Consider the following 18,147-nt stretch of genomic DNA (forward strand, 5'->3'; position numbering starts at 1 on the left):
TGTGATATTCTTGCCTCAAACATACATCATCCTAATCATGAGAAAACATTGGACAAACACAAACTGATGGACATTCTACAGAATAACTGACCAGTACTCATGAAAAGTGTCAAGGTACTAAAAAATAAGGAAAGATTGAGGAACTGCCCCTCCAATTAAGTGACACTTCCTGCACAGACTGCTGGTCCACCCTTCCAGGCCCAGCTCATCTTCTCTTCTGAACTTAGGACCAAACCTTCCACAGCCATAGTCTATGATGGTTTCATTTAGTGGTGACATCATCCAGGTTTTGTTTACTCTATTTGAGACGAATAATAAATTCCAATCACAGAAATGTAAGATATGCATATTTTTTTCTGGAATTCTCTCTCTGCTCTGAACCTCTAGAGAGGGAGAACTCAGGTAAGAGGGTGTTATCTTCCAGGTGGAATTCCTGTTTATTGTGCTGGGCCTTGGGTCTAGGTCTGAGAGAAAAATTCACTTGAGTGGAGCCTTCATCTTGGATGCCAAGTCTAACTCTCTAAGAACACACGGTTCCTTAGAAACTCAGACTGTATTCTGTATAAACTCAATCGCCACTGAGGACACAGCCAGGTGGGACAGTGCAGTACTTCCTGGAAACGTCGATTATGGTGGGCTGCAAGGCCTCTGAAGAGACAGAACAAGGTATCCATTCATCAAATTCAAATCCCATCCCCATCCCAGAACTTCCTGGGGAGCTTGGAAGTGCTAAGTGAACCGAGAGCTGAAAAGAGTACAATGGAGGTGGGAAGGAGATATGAGTATTCTTTAAAAAGCTGGGGTTCTGAACATTGAGTACCATTCTCTTTAATTTTTCGGTCGGTCCTCTCCCAGGCCTTGGGTATTTCCCTCCTTCAGATGGGTTAAACTATACATTTGTCTTGGTATATCAGGGTTTCCCTTCACTTTTATGGTTACACTTTCTCCTCTCCTCTTCTTACTCCCTCTTGTGGAATGATTCTTAAGTTTTTATGTCTCTGGCTTTTCCCACTCACCGAGCTGGCTAATGGAAACCTCTCTTTCGTTTTCCAGAAGATGGGACTATAGGTCAAGTTTGTGGTTTCTTCCTTGCACAAAGACACTAGTCTGTTTTTCTGGTAGCATTCTGTTTTCTAGACTTGCTCTTGCCACTGGGCTTGGGAGTGTGCACAAGGAGCTGGCCGCAGAGATATGGGAGGTGTGTTTTAGCACTTGGTTCATTGGTGGTGACTGTGGACCCCGTGGGGAATTCCACACTGAGGTACACCCACAAGCCCATGGATGGGCTTCCCACTGAAATCCTGAGCACAGCCACAGAAACTACATCCCTTTGATACTTTTATCTGGCTCTTTCATGATGTCCTTCCTTCTCCTACATGGATTTCCTACTGGGATTTTATTTGAGATTGCCATGAATTTGTACATCAGCATACAGACAATAGACATTTTTATAATATTGAGACTTCCTGTCCAGGAATTTGTTAAATCCTTCCACTTATTTGCATCTTCTTATTTTCCTTCATTATATTTTGTTGTTTTCTGTGTAAAGATTTTCATATTTTTAGACTATTATTAGCTGTACCTTTAAATAATCCAATTTTCTGAAATTAGTTGTATTGAACCTGTATCCAATTTCTAAACTTTTATTCTGGATACTTTTATTTGGACTTTCTTTCTTATGATTGTTTTGCTCTCTTACTCTAAGAACTTTAGAAAAATGTTGAATAAAATTGGACTTAGCAGGCATCTTTATATTGGTCCTAGTTTTAAGTTGGATACTTTCTATATTTCATCTTTAAATGTGACATTTGCTGTAGGTATTTGTAAAAATACTTTTTAGAAAAGGCATACCTATAGGCATGAAGAATACATAGTGGATGCCAGAGGTTAAGAGTCGTGAGATATTTTGACTTCAAAAGGGTAGTATAAAGGAATTTTTTTAGGCAGTGATGAAATAGTTCCTTATTTTGACTGCAGTGGTGGTTACAAAGATATATGCACTTGTCAAAACTCACAAAACTGTACCAAATAAAGTGAACTTTTGTGTATATATAAATTTTAAATTAAAAAATCTCAATAAATATGTTACATGTTTTTAAACATTTGCATTTTTTTCAATTCTCATAATTTACCTTTTCACACATGTATTATTCATTTCCATTTTCTTTTTTATTCTGTTGCTGCTCAGTTCTGTAGCCCATTTTAAGTTTTTCCCTTCTATTGATTTAAAGATCTTATTAATTAATACATTTTTTTCTTTCAAACGGTAAAAATATAATTTCCTGGTTTATTTGCTTTTAACTCTTTTTTAAAACCTAGAACTGAGTCGTTTGTTATTTTCTATAATAAAATAAATCATATTAAACTTTTGGGTTTCTTTCTTTAGTGTCAAAACTTCCCATCTCAATTTGTTTATTTTCTTTTACTGACTTAGTGGTTTACTTTAAACATTTGAAATCTTGAATCCATCTGAATTGTATTACATGCGACCTATAGATGCAAACTTTATTCCAAATTGTTGGGAATGACCTGATGTTTGGAGTACTCCATTTTTTCCCTCATTGTTTTGAAATACTACATTTATTATCCTACATTTAAAAAATATTCTTCATCACGGCTGCTGTGTTACCATGAAACAGATGCCAAACTATTTTGAATGACAGAGAAATTATTATTCATATTGATATATCTTAGGCATTTTTCTCCTTTTTGAAATGCTTTCTGGTTGTTCATTTAGACTCATTTTTATTTATTTTTAATTATTTATTTTATATAATAGTTATTTAATTATTAAACAAATATTTAGTTGTTACTTATTTTCCAGATGAAGTTGAGAATGCTTTCGTAAAGTATACAATATATTACAAATCAAAGAGAAAAAACTACATACAAAAATTCTTATTGGAATGTCAAAGAACACTGAAGCTTTCTATCCATGAAAGGGCATATCTCCCTTTATTCAAGTAATTTTAATGTAACAAATGAAAATGTTTATATAAATGAAGATGTTATTTTTTCAATTGTCTAATTAATGACTTATCTACAATTTTCACTTATTGCTTTCATGATTTTAATGAACTAGCTTTCTTGTCCTTCCCCCCGCCCCCCACTGCTTTTTATTCCTGAGAGAATCGTTAATATTGTCAGGTATTATTCTTTTATTGTATTAATGGGATCTATTTCCCAGTAGTTAAAAAAGTGAAATTGACATGCAGGTTCCCTCTCCTAGACAGCTCTGTGTCTTAAATTTGCACACTGGCTGCACAGAGAACTCAGCTGTAATCCAACACCTTTGGGGAGCCCCCGAAAGGCTCTCGCTGTTTAGGGAACTATCCCAGGCGCCCCAAACTTCCCACATGCAGTAAGGCTGTACTCTCAGCCAATCCCGAACCGCTAGTCGCGGAGACGCAAGGGAAACATAATTCTGACGTTCAGCACTGACAGTCTGGCCCTGCGCGTGGGTCATCTGCGCATGCCTAGTGCCGCCTTCTGTCTCTGTGTACTTCCGCCTTTTACTTGTGTTTCCCTCAGGTCCTGAGTGGGAAGCGGTTCCGGGGCTGCCGAGTCAATGAGCTCTTCTGGGGCCAGTGTCACACCACGAGGGAGCGGCAGGTGAGCCTGGGAGGGTTGAAGGAGGGCCGATGGGGGCCCGCGCTGCTCGGGGGGGGTGGGGCGGAAGGGAGAAGGTCGGTACCCCGTGGTGGGGAGGAGCTCTGCGGGCTCCCGGGACGCGGAGAGGGGGCGTCTCCGTCAGGGAAAGGGGCCGAAGTCCCCACGTGACTGGCCCCTCAGCTGAGCCGGCGCCGCTGTCTGGTCTGGGAGGTCCCCTTTGAGGCCGCAGGAGGAAGGTATAATGCGCATGCGTGACGGGTGGACTGAGACAGCGGCGAGGGGGCGGTGCAGGGGGGAGGACCTGTGCGCGGGAGTGATGGGTGGTTGTGGGGCGGGTGGTCTGGGAAGAAGAGGCTCCAGCCGGGGTTGATTCAGTTATCTCAGCCCGGTGGATAGACTTTATTCCTTTGATTCTCCATTTATCGTTGTTGGATTCCGAACTGCTCTCCACCCTTGTCCATCACTTCATCTTGATATATGTTGTTACTCTGTCCTACTTGCCCTAGCAATCAGGAAAGATCAAGAATTACCTGTTTTTGACTCATTCGATAGAATTTTTTTTCTTTATTTTTGTTTCTGAAGATTTGTGCCTTGTTCATGATCAGTTTGTTAGTGTCGAAGACTGAAAGTCACATCTGGTTCCAAGCCAGAGTTTACTTTTTCATGCAACTAGAAGCAAGTTTCTTATAAAAGTTCTTTTGAGAAACGACAACAAAGATAAAACATGGATCTTTCTTGAAAGCAGTGCTTTTTATAATTTTCTGTGGAGTCACTAATCAAAGGTTTAGTAACAGTAGTAGGGATATTGATAAACAGTTTAGTCCTGAGTATTTTTTAGAATAGGTTTGGTGAAGTGTTAATGTTCCTTCATTATATAGTTACTTGTTTTAACCAACTTTATCACTTAAAAGTTTTTTGTGAACACCAAGGGAGATTTTAAACTGTTTAAAAAAAATTCTTTGGAAGCAAATATTTGACTCTGAAAAATTTTATGCCCAAGAGCTACATGGTTATATTAGTCATATTATATAGGTGGTCTTTCACCAGATATCTCCCTGTCTCTTCTGAAGGTCAAACAGACTTTTATATTTTTCCTTATCTACTGGTGTGTTTAGCTTTATAGGGAAGGAGAATTCAGGAGCTTCCAGGCAGGCCAGATCTTTCATGACCCCACTCCTTGTCTTCTAACCCAGCATATCTTCAATGTTGTCTACATTTTTCCAAGAACAAAAGAAAATGAATAAATCCCAGGTAAGTCTGTTCATTCATTCCTTTATTTAACAATGGACTTTGTGAGATCTGTAAGAGTCCAGATGTTAAGATGGGAAATTAGTAAAAGATAAAAATTGAACTTCATAGAAAATATAAAGTAACAGATCAATAGCAAGGTTGAATTGGCTTATAGATATATACTGATCATTATGTAGAGTTTGTAAGTTGACCTGCACATATCATTACATAATATAGGGTTTCTAAGTAGACCTGTAAATATGTTTCTGATGTTTTTGATAACCATGATGGAAAGGGAGACACTATATTTTGGATACAGATTCCTTTCAAGACAGAAGGACTTACTGGAAGATATCCTTTTTGGTGTTAACATAGGGAAACATAGGGAGTGATTTTTCAGAGACAGCCCTGAAATGAATCCCTCAAACCATTCCTTAACTGTGAGTAAAAGGGCCTAGGAGATGGTTCAAATAGGCAATTTTATGATGGTCTTATTTAATTCTGGTATAAAACCTAGTATGTTTAGAGGGGTAAATGGCTGGCATGCCTATTACAAAACTATTTTATCTTAGCCAAACTGTGCTTACTAATCCTGTAGCAAGTAGTTCAAAGTTAAATTCTCTGGTAAATGTTTCTTAGCTTCTCAGTCATATTTCATCCTATAGCATTCTGTTTTGGTTCTTCCCCTCTACTCTTCAGAATCTATCCAGGTAGAGGTCACCAATGACTTAATTGTTGCCTTCCTTGAACAGCTGTTACATTATTGTACTGATTACTCTCTCCTGTAAAGCCTCCTTTGTCTACTTCTGATGGCTTTTTCTCAGTGTTTTCCTTATTGGTCCCCAGAGTTTAGTTCCTAGTTTAGTTCCAAGTTCTCCTAGTCTTATCATTTTATCCCTGTATGTACACTAAAAAAAAATGTAGATAGATGAACAATATTGTTCATTGTTTTGAATGTTTTTTTAAAAAATATGTAAATTCTGATGTATATATGATACACATTTCCCCCCAATGCATCAGTTATTTGAGATTATCCATATGTAGTTTATTCCTTTTAATGCTGTGTATTCCCATCCTAAATATATATTTTATTGGTAGACACTTAGGTAATTTCCATTTTTCAGTAGCATAAACAGTGCTGCTGTGAATATCCTTGTCATTCTGTCTGTACAAGTACAAGTGTATCTTCAGACCCTAGAGCAGTGCTTTTCCAAGTGAGGTTCTTTGACCAGAAGCAGTAGCATCACGTGGAAACTTGTTTGAAATGCAGATTCTCATGCCCTATCTCAAACCTACTACTGAAAGAGGAATTCAGGGGTGAGGCTCAACAATCTGTGTGTGCTGATACCCACTAAATTTAAGAATCACTGCTCTGGAGTTCTATGAATAATATTTCTGAGTTATAGGATATGAGGAGTTCTGATATTTCTAGGTCCATTGTTGTTCATTAGAAGACTACTTTTCATCCCTTCTCTCCGGATACAAAAATTATTTCTAGAGTAATGGATGAAGAACTTTAATCTTGTGACTCATTATTGAGATTTTGCAACTTTCATAAATTTACGCCTTTTGAGGTGGTTTTCTTCTGAGTTTTGCAGGCATTCCTTATGTATTTTAAATGGGAATCTTTTTTTTTTATAAGTTGTTACTAATTATCTTTTCTCATTATACATCTGTCTTTTAATGGTATATTTCCTGAAACATTATATTGTGATACAACCCTTTTGTGCCTTCTATTTTTCATTCTTGTTTTCCTTACCCCAGGGACCTAATGAATTTTTTTGTATTTTGTCTCAAAATACCAAACTTAAAAAAAATTTTTTTTAGTACCTTAATCCATCTGGAATTAAAACAGTCTATAATGTGATCAAAGGATCTAATTTTATTTTGTCCATCTGTAAAAAAAATAAGGAGCACGATAAAAGGGTAACACTTCCTGACAAAGGACTAACAGAATAGGTGGGAGTAAGGAAAGCCCGCCATGCTCCATTTTATGCATGCTGCTGGCTTGGACTGGGTAGATTTTGTCATGTTCACCAAGTATCCATTGAGTCTTATTGCATTAAAAATGAGTTTAATTTTGCCAAATGCCTTCTTAACATTCTTTGGGAGATATTTCCACATTTCTTAATAACAAATTTTTGTGTTCTGAAACAAGCCCCACTTGTTAGTCTTTTAATGATTTGCATAATTCTTTTTTTTTTTTAGTGCTTTCAAACTTTTTTTTAACATTTTTTATTGATTTATAATCATTTTACAATGTTGTGTCAAATTCCAGTGTTCAGCACAATTTTTCAGTCATTCATGGACATATACACACTCATTGTCACATTTTTTTCTCTGTGAGTTATCATAACATTTTGTGTATATTTCCCTGTGCTATACAGTGTAATCTTGTTTATTCTACAATTTTGAAATCCCATTCTATCCCTTCCCACCCTCCACCCCCCTGGCAACCACAAGTCTGTATTCTCTGTCTATGAGTCTATTTCTGTCCTGTATTTATCCTTTGTTTTTGTTTGTTTGTTTGTTTGTTTTTGTTTTTGTTTTTTAGATTCCACATATGAGCGATCTCATATGGTATTTTTCTTTCTCTTTCTGGCTTACTTCACTTAGAAAGACATTCTCCAGGAGCCATAAAAACCAACAACATAATGCCATTTGCAGCAACATGGATGATCCTGCATAATTCTTTTGTCAGTATTTTTTTCCATAAACTTATCCATAGTATTATCATTTAAAAATGTTTTATCTGTTGCTTTTTATTTCTAACCGTTTTTCATTTGTGCCCTTCTTTGGACTGATTTTTATCGCAGATGTGTATTTATCAGTCTTTCAAGGAACCAGCTTTTGGTTTCATTGATATTCCCTATAATTTTCATTAACATCTACTTTTACCTTTACTCCTTCCTTCAAATATTTTTGTTTATAGGCTGGTTTTTTTTTTTCCAACTTTTTTGTTGAAATTGAGTTTATTTTAAAGCTTTGACGTATATGCATTTAAGGATATAATTTCCCTCTGTGTACCACTTTGGCTGCAGAATCCAAGTATCAACATGTAGTGCTTTTTTTTTTTTTCTATGCAGGCTTCTGTTTCCATTCTGATGTCTTCTTGGATCAACAAATTTAAATGTATTTTAACTTTTTATAAATCATTTCTAATGAGTAGTAGATTTATAGAAAAGTCCACAAATCTTAAGTATAGAACTCAATTAATTATTGCAAATCCAGTGCCTATGTAACTAACACATAGGTCAAAATGAACATTACTAGCCCTCCTGAAGTTTCCCTTGTGCCCCTCTCACCATCCCTATTACTTCCCTGCTGATTCGTTTACATATAATCTGTGGCTTTAGTGGTAGAATTGATTAGTGAAGTGACAGAGACCACTGGGCCCTCAAAGCCTAAGATATTTACTCTCTGACTCTTTACATAAAAAAGTTGGCCAATTCCTAGGTTAATTTATTAAGTTTGTTAGTGTTTGTGTTATTTGTGTCCTGTTTAAAATTGATTTTCCTACTCCAAGTTCATAAAATCTCCTTTGTAATTTTAAAAATATTTATTATTTTGGCTTTCACATGTGTGCCTACTTTAATGGAACTGATGTTCATTTTTGTATGTGGTAGACATCAGGTTACTTTTTTCCCATATAATTTATCTAGAATCATTTTTGAAAAATGATCTAACCCACTGTTTTCTGTGTGATGTATGTCATCATAATGTATACATCTGTGTCTTGGTTTTTTTTGGACTCTAGTCTGTTCCTTTGCTTTGTCTCACCTTATGCCAGTACCACATTTGATGAAAGGTCTTTACGTTTAGTACTGTACATCCTTCTACATTTCTTCTTCTTCAGCAGGATCCTGGCTCTTATTGACACTTCTCATTTGCATATATATATTGTTAGGATTCACAAAATAACCTGCTGGGACTTTCTTTGGAGTTGAATCGAATCTATAAATAAATTTGGGAAAAACTGGGTCAAGATGGCGGAGTGGTAGGACCACAAGCTCACCTCTCCTCATGACTACAACAAATCCACAACTGAATGCTAAACAACCATCGAAAAAAAAGACTGGAACCTAGCAAAAAAAGATCTTCTGTGACTGGAAACATAAAGAAGGAACCACAACAAGATGGTAGGAGGGGCGTGCTTGTGATATAATGGGGCCCCATACCCTCCAGGTGGGCGACCCACAAACTGAAGATTTGCTAAGTTGCAGAGGCCCTCCCACAGGAGTGACAGCTCTAAGCCCTACATCAGGCTTCCCAACTCAGGTTCCAGCATTGGGAAGAGAAAGAGACCCCAGGACATCTGGTTTTGAAGGCCAGTGGGGCTTGGGAGCCCCACAGGACTGGTGGAAAAGGAGACTCCATTCATTTGGGAAGCTTACATGGAAACTTGTGTGCACCAGCTCCAAGGGAAGAGGCAGTGATTTCATAAGAACCTGGGCCAGGCCTGCCTGCTAAATTTGGAGGGTCTTCTGGGAATGTGTGGGATGGCTGTGGCTCGCCCAAGGGACATAAAAGCTTGTGGAGGACATTCTGGGAGTGTTCATCTACATGAGATTTCCTCGAGGCTGACATCTTGATGGGATCATTAGCACCAAGACTTAGCCCCACTCAACAGCCTGTAGGGAAGCCTCAGGCCAAACAACATACAGGGTAGGAACACATCAGCAGAATTCCTAAGCCACAAAGGCCTCTAGACACAGCTGTACCCACCAGAGGTCCAGGACCAAGCCTCACCCAGCAGTGGGCAGGCACTGGCCCCTCCTGCCAGGAAACCTGCATAAGCCTCTAGTTCAGTCTTATCCACCAGGGGCAGATACTAGAAACAAGAAAACAATAATCCCAAAGCCTGTGGAAGGAATCCACAAACATATAGAAAGGTGGATGATATGAGGCAGCAAAGGAATATCTCCCAGGCCAAAGCACAAGCTAAAATCCCAGAAGAAATAAGTGAAGAGGAGATAAGCAATTTATCTGAGAAAGAGTTTAAAGTAATGATGGTGAAGATGTTCAGAGAACTCAAGAGGAGTATAGATGCACAGAGCGAAGTTTTTAGCAAAGAGTTGGAAAATATAAAGACTACCCAAACAGCGTTGAAGAACAAAATCACTGAAATGAATAACACACTAGAAGGAATCAATAGTAGACTAAATGAGGCAGAACGGATCAGTGAGCTATAAGACAGATTAGTGGAAATCACTACTTCAGAACAGTAAACAGAAAAAAGAATAAAAAGGAATGAGGATGGTTTAAGAGAACTCTGGGACAACATGAAGCACTCTAATATTTGCATTACAGGGGTCCCAGAAAGAGAAGAGAGATAGAAAGGACCTGAGAAAATTTTTGGAGAGATAATCACTGAAAACTTCCCCAACTTGGGAAAGGAAACAGTCACCCAAGTCCAGGAAGCACAGAGAGTACCACACAGGATCAACCCAAAGAGGACCACACCAAGGCAAATAGTCATCAAATTGACAACAATTAAGGATAAGGAGAAAATATTAAAATTAGCAAGAGAAAAGCAACAAATAACATACAAGGGAACTCCCATAAGTTTATCAGCTGATTTTTCAGCAGAAACTCTATACAGGCCAGAAGGGGGTGGCACGATATATTTAAAGTGATGCAAGGGGGAAACTTACAACCAAGAATACTCTATCCAGCAAGGCTCTCATTCAGACTTGATGGAGAAATCAAAAACTTCACAGATAAACAAAAGCTAAAAGATCTCAGCACCACCAAACCAGCTTTACAACAAATGTTAAAGGACCTTCTCTAGTCATCAAACTAAGAAAAGAGAACAAAAAGAAGAAAGAGAAAAAAAAAAAAAACGACCTACAAAAGATTGCTTTGGCTGTTCGGGGTCTTTTGTGGTTCCTTATAAATTTTGGAATTGTTTGTTCTAGTTCTGTGAGGAATGTCGTGAGTATTTTGACGGGGGTTGTGTTGGATCTGTGGATTGCTTTGGGTAGTGTGGCCATTTTGATAGTGTTGATTCTTCCAATCCAAGAGCACAAGAAATCTTTCCATTTTTTGGTGTCATTTTGGCTTTCGGAGTATAGGTAACCTCCTTGGTTAAGTTTATTTGTAGGTATTTTGTTGTTTTTGATGTAATGGAAATGTTTATGCCGGTTATAAAATTCTGGGTTTTGAAGTGAAAATAATAGTGAAGGAAAGGCTGCAAATGGCAAAGTATCCTTCTTTCTTATGGGTGAGTTGTATTCCATTACATATATGTATGCTGTGTCCTCATTATCTGTTCAACTACTGATGTGCACTTAGGATGCTTCCATATCTTGGCAATTATAAATAATGTTGCTGTTAATAGCAAGGTGTGTGTATCTTTTTTAATTAATTTTTATAAAAATAAATAAACCTAATTACCTTCCCCCTAAAAATACTAAATAAATTTTAAAAAAAAGAAAGAAAAGAAATCTTCGTTAGGACATATTCAAGCTGCTGCACAAATCTTGGAGTGCCTTCTTGTTTTAGACAGGCGGGAAAATCTTATTTAGACAGCAGTTTGTTGAGTTATCTGTTACTTTCAAGCAGACTCAATCCTAACATAATAAATGTTGAACATCTGTAATATATCAAGACAGGTAAGGGGCTGATTATCGGGGTGGCAAATTTGAAGAGCAATAGGTGATGGGAACTGGAAAAATGACAGACACAGAAACTGTCTAAAAGCTCTTGGGGAGATGATGAAAGTATATTTATCTCCCACCTGGTGACTTTAATCCATTCCAGAAAATTCCGCTTCTAAGGGAAAAGCTGATAAATGGAAAAAACATGTATTTCCATTAACTTTAATAGGAAAAAAATAGGTGTTCAACTCCAACCCAAGACACCTAAGTATTTTAACAGAAAAAATATAGCAGTGGAATAATGCAAACAAAAATCATATAAGCAATAAATAAATAATTTTAAATTGAGTCTATGGCTTCTACATGGAAAGGTATAAGGACTAATGTACTGACCAAGAAGATAAGATTTAATACTAGGTGGGGGGTGGCAGAGGAAAGATGCAAATCATTCTTTAAAGGTTATATTGTATTTCTGCACTTTTCTTTACCAGTTTTTAAAGATGAAAGTTTCTCTTGAACCAACATAAAAATAAAGTTATGACACATACAAAACACCTTGAGGGAAAATTAGACTAAACATCAGAACACTTTGAAACACGTGGGGAAAGTGTACACGCACGAGACAGAAGAGACGGATTCAGAAGAAAACATGTAATCTCCAAACTGCAAAATTCAAATTTGTTCTACATCATAAATTTTAACTAGAAAAGCTGAATAAATTGGGAGATTGTCTTCATCTGAAACTATAATGTCAAGATATCACTTTATATTGTGTACTTAATTACTGTGTATTAAAAGGCACTGAACAATTATTTAAAAATTGGGGAAAATTGCTTATTTTTTAATACTGAATCTTCTAATCCACAAGTGTGGTTTGTTTCCTACATTTATATACTTACTAATTTTAAAAGATTTTTTGTGTCGAGTTCTTGCGTATCTATTGATGTGTTTGTATGTAGTTACTCATTTAATATTTAATATTGATTTACTTCCATGTATTTTATTGTTTTTGTTAATATACACATATCCATAATTGCATTTTTTATTACTTGTTGCTGATGTTATTTTTTATATATTGACCTTGTGTCTAACAATTTTTCTATAGTTATTTATTACATCAAATAATACATCTGTACATTATTTGGATTTTCTACATGTACAAATAGAGGGGAATGGGAATGATGACATGCCTATTTATTTTTTTCAGTTATTGTTGGGTATATAATTAGGAGGGGAACTACTACAAATAGCTTTAGTAGGAATTCTCAAATGTTTTTCCAAAGTGTTTATATATATTTACTTATATTCCCACTGGTAAGATAGGAAGGTTCCAGTTGCTTTATATTCTTGCCAGTATCTCCATTTGGTGTTTTCTAACTTTTCATTTTAGACATCTAAGTATGTATAATGGTTTGTTATAGTGATTATCAAGTGAGAATAGCCTAGGGTGTAGGTATGAGATGGAGCATGAGGGAACTTCTGGATTTAAGATTTGTTTTTTGACCTGGATGCTGGTTATCTGGGTGTGCTCACTGTGTAAAAATTCACTGAGCCATCTGTACACTTAAGTACACTTGTGCATTGTTTTTGTCTATATGTTATACTTCAATCAAAATGACAAATATCACAAAGAAAGAGGTGATAATGACAAATTACATTATCTGAGGAAATCTCAAAGATATCATTAAGCTAAAACAAGGAGTCAGAATACAATTACTTGTTTTACACATGGGGATCAGATTTCTTCTCCATGTGTCATTTAATTTTCTTATATTTTACACTGTTTCAAACTTAAAGAAAGTGATTGACCTCAATTTTTTTAACTTTATTGAAGATAATCAACAAATATAATTGTACGTATTTTAAGTGTGCAATGTGATAATATGACACACATACATTGTAGAATGATTACCAAGATCAAGGTGATTGACACATACATCACCTCACATGGTTAACTGTTTGTTGTTTGTTTTTTTTTTTGGATGGTGAGAATGCTTAAGACCTGTTCTCAGCAACTTTCAAATTTACAGTGCTGTATAGTTATAGTCAGCATACTGCACATTAGATCCTCCAAAGTTATTCTTATAACTGAAAATTTATGTCTTTTGACTTAACATCATTCCACTTGCCTGCTTCCCCAGCCCTTGGCAACACCTAGCAACCCCCATTTCATTCTGTATGATTGAAATTGGCTTTTATTGATTTTATTGTTGTTATTTTTAGATTCCACATATAAGTGATACCTTATACTATTTGTCTTTCATTGTCTGACTTTCTTCACTTAGTATAATGCTCTCAAGATCCATCCACATTGTTGCCAAAGGCAGGATTTCCTTTTTTATGGCTGAATAGTATTCCATTGTGTGTATCCATTACATTTTCCTTAGTCATTCATCTGTTGTTGGATCTCTTAGGCTATTTCCATGTCTTGGCTATTGTAAATAATGCTGCAGTGAATGTGAGGGTGCAGATTTCTTTTTGGGATAGTGATTTTGCTTCTTTTGGATGTATACCCGGAAGTGGAATTGCTGGATTGTATAGTAGTTCTATTTTAAATTTTTTGAGGAGCCTCCATAGTGTTTTCCATAGTGGCTGCACCAGTTTACATTCCTACCAACAGTGCACAAGTCTTCCCTTTTCTCTACATCCTTGCCGGCATTTGTTATCTCTTGCCTTTTTGATAATAGCTGTTTTCACAGGCGTGAGGTGGTATCTTTGATTTGCATTTGATAACTAGTGATGTTGAGCACCTTCTCATTTACCTGTTGGCCATTTGCATTTCTTTGGGAAAATGTTTATTGGGGTCCTTTGCCCCCCTTCTTAAATCAGATTACTTGCATTTTTGCTTTTAAGTGGTATGAGTTCTTTATTTATTTTGGATACTAACCATTGTCAGGAACATGTTTTGTGAATATTTTCTTACTTTCTCTAGGTTGCCTTTTCAATTTATTGATTGTTTCCTTTACTGTGCCAAAGCTCTTAAGTTTGATGCAGTCCTGCTTGTTTATTTTAGCTTTTGCAGCCTGTGCTCTTGATGTCTTATCCAAGAAATCATTGCCAAGAACCGTGTCAAGGAGCTTCTTCCCTATGTTTTCTTCTAGGGTTTTTATGATGTCAGGTCTTATGTTTAAGTCTTTGATCCATTTCAAGTTAATTATTGTGAGTGGTGCAAGATCAGGGTCCAGTTTTAGCCTTTTGTATGTAGATATTCAGTTTTCCCAGCACCGGTTACTGAAGACACTGTCCTTTTCCCTTTGTGTGTTACTGGCACCCTTTCAAAAATCTATTGACAACCATGTAAGTGTGGGTTTATGTCTAGCTCTCTGTTCCACTTGACCACAACTATTTTTATCACAGATAAGTCTCCCTTTCATTGCAGCTAGTATTCACTGTAACATAACTTAATTGGTCCTTTATTCATTTATTCAGTAACCATTTATTAATATTTATTATGTGTCCTGTTGTGTACCAGAAGCTGAGGACTCTAAGAAGAATGAGATATATATAGCTCCTTATAAGGAGAAACTCTTAAAATTGTATAAATTGAAACAAACACTTAATTTAGATATTATTACAAGTCTTACAATAGAGATATAAACAAAATCCTGTTTTGTTTTTCTTAGGATTTTTTTCTCATCAAAAAAGAAGCAAAAGTGGGATTTTTAAGCTTAAGATAACTTTTACATTGGGTGATTTAACCTGTTTTCATTTATTGTTTGATTTTAATCCCTCCATCCCACAGTATGTTTATTTGCAGTACTTTTTCTTCTTGATTGTTCATTAGTGTTTTATTGGTTTATTTTGTTTAGTTTTTTTTTTTTTGACACCGAGTTAGTCAGCTTACTATGCAATGTTCTGTCTTAACATAGAATCCCTAAATTTACTTTTTTCTCATGTCCATGAACTTATGAGTAAGCTGTGGCTCTGTTACATGTACTCTTCATGCTGGGGTCGAGGATGAAGGATGTGTCTCTGAGAACTTCTACTGGAAGTGACACATTTCACTTGTACCACATTTCATTGACCAAAGCAAGTCATATGGCCCAACTTAATGACAGACGGCAGGAATTATAATCCTCCTGTAAGGATAGACTAGTGGGAAGGGGCCTAATTGAGAGTTGAAGCAATATTTTGTCACTGATACAATTTACCAAATGACTTTTGATGAATGCTTTTAAAATTTATTCCTTCTAGTAGCTCAGTGTCCTGTTTTTATTCTGATACTAATTAATTATCATTTAATTTTAAGTGCAGGTTCAAGCTTATAATTTTCTATCACAATATAAAAGGATTTTTATTATTACTGTAACTCTACCCTAACTTCACATTTACTTCAGTCATTTTCCACTATCCTGTATTTTGTGAAAGTCGTCTGCAGTGTTTTGTTTTCTTAATGAAGAATATTTTTAATCTTTTTTTTAACAGTTTCATTAGAAATCAGAGCTACTTTATCAGAAATTACTTGTATTGTGTGTATCTTTTTTGAATGGTGAGTTCTTAACTATGAGCCTGGATACTACGTTAACTAAATTTTCCAAATTAGCTAATGCAGCCCTACAACAGCTTTATGTTGTAGGCATTGTTAATAAACAATCTAATTCGAGTTTATATATATCCAGGATGTATACAGAACAGTTCATTTGAAGAATATGAGATTTGATGGTTGGCAAATTTGAGATCTCTTGAGTCTGAGTCTACTGGAAGTTGCATGTTCTGAATGAAGTAGAATCTGCCAAGTTGGTACTTGAAATGTGAGAACTCCTTGCTAGATAGGCTACTGGAAGTTTTCTCCATTGGTCATTAGGGGCCTACTACTTTTGAAAATGGCACAAAAAGATTTTTGCATTCTGTTGCTTATTTCATCATCTTTCTCCGCCTTACCTCTTCATAAACTTATCTTACTTCTCATCAGTGTACTGTCCCTCTTTCGTAGTTAAGGAACCTCAGCCTTGGTACTCACAATATGTAGCTGTAGCAACAGATATAAAGATTTTATTTACATGTTCTTTATTAGCAACTTGAGAAAATGTCACAATTTCAAACCTTTCCTTTCAGAAGCTATAAATTATTGCAAACCCCTACAGCTGCAGGCTGTCAGTTTACCGGCAGCTAGTTCTTGCTACTTTTATAAATTCATTCACTAGTTCACTTGTGCCATTTTCCTCCTTTTTTTGGATTCTGGCTTTTAAATTTTGTGGGGTTTTTTTGCTATATCATAATACAGTGAAGTATGTAAGGTACATTCATTGTAGGTATTTTGCTCCCTTTTAAAATTTTTAACGCATACGTACATCCTGGTAGATACCAACTAGGTCAAGATATTTAATATGTCCACCACCCCTTTATGGTTCCTTTATGAGTTTTCCAGTCTTTAACAGCAACCTCCCTTCCCCATGTGACACTTTTCTATCATTTTTCATTAATCTTGCCTGTTATTGAAACTCTATGTGTAGAATTAGTGTGTACACCTTTATATGAGGCTTTTTCCATTCAATATATATGTTAGATTTACCAGTAGTTTATTCCATGTGTTGCTGCATAGTATTCCACTACATGAAATTACTATAATTTACTTATCTGCTCTCCTTTTGATAAGCATTTTTTTCTTTTTGGATCTAGAAGCTTTTTAGTTGTACAGTTGTATATTTGTTTAGTTTTTACTCTAGATACTACAATTTGCATTTGTGATGTTGTTTATATATATAATGTATATTTTGGTTTTCCTCCAGGGTTCCTGGCACTTAACTCCTAAAACTCTAATAATATCCTAAGTGATAAGTGCTATAGGGGCATCTGTTGTAATATTTAGCTTTTATTCCCAGTTCCTGAAGTACCTCCAGAGCAATCAAGATGGAATTGTTGTCTTTTTGTTATTTATGACAAGCCCCTTTAGACCACACCTGAGTTTATGCTAATGAGGTGACGTTGGGACTGCCCCTAAGAGTGAGGCACCTGGTATCAGGAGAACCAACCATGTGACTTAGCCCCACCTCCCAACCTCCAAGGAGGGGTGAGGGGCTGGAGGCTGAATTCCTCACCTATGGCTTAGGGATTTAATCAGTCATGCCTGCATAATGAAACCTTTATAATCCCTGGACTTACAGGATCCAGAAAGCCTCCAGGTTGTTGACACATTAGAGGTACTGGGAGGGTAGTGAGCTCAGAGAGGGCGTGAAAGTTCTGTACCCCTTTCCCCATCCTTGCCCTGTATGTCATGTTCCTGAGTTCTATTCTTTTATAATAAACCATTAATCTAGTAAGTAGTTCCCTAAATTCTAGGAGCCTCTATATCAAATTATTGACCCCAAAGAGGAGGAGGGTGTGGGAAGCCTGATTTCTGTCCAACAGTCAGATCCACAGGTGACAATCTGGACTTGCAATTGGTGTCTGATCAGAGTGGGAGTGGTGTTATGGGACTTAAGCCTGGGATCTGACGCTATAGTGTCAGAATTGAGTTAATTGCTTGGTGTGGGAAGAACTCCCACAAATTTGTGACCAGAATACAGTGTGAGTAGAGTAAAATAGAAGAATTGAGTTTTTCCTCTATAGAATTCTTAAGTTTGTCTGTTTTAAATTAGTGCTTTACCACTTTACAGATAATACAAGAATCTTAAAACTACTTAATTACCCTTTTGCTGTTGTTTTGATATATTTTACTTTTGTGTGTGTCACAGGTTCGAAAATGTGTTACTTGTTGCTCTAAGTT

General features: G+C 36.4%; 1 protein-coding gene across 1 annotated transcript in view; it reads left to right on the top strand.

Moving 5' to 3' along the window:
• The first annotated feature begins 3,455 nt into the window (after window positions 1-3,455).
• ZNF33B (zinc finger protein 33B) overlaps window positions 3,456-18,147 on the top strand; it is a 42,987-nt gene continuing 28,295 nt past the window's right edge. The window contains exons 1-2 of the mRNA XM_010949418.3: window positions 3,456-3,612; window positions 4,728-4,863. Coding sequence (XP_010947720.2) covers window positions 4,816-4,863 — 48 coding nt within the window. The 5' untranslated portion in view covers window positions 3,456-3,612; window positions 4,728-4,815. The remainder of the gene's footprint in view (window positions 3,613-4,727; window positions 4,864-18,147) is intronic.

The sequence above is a fragment of the Camelus bactrianus genome, chromosome 11, assembly GCF_048773025.1.
Source record: "Camelus bactrianus isolate YW-2024 breed Bactrian camel chromosome 11, ASM4877302v1, whole genome shotgun sequence".
In the NCBI taxonomy this organism is placed as follows: Eukaryota; Metazoa; Chordata; class Mammalia; order Artiodactyla; family Camelidae; genus Camelus; species Camelus bactrianus.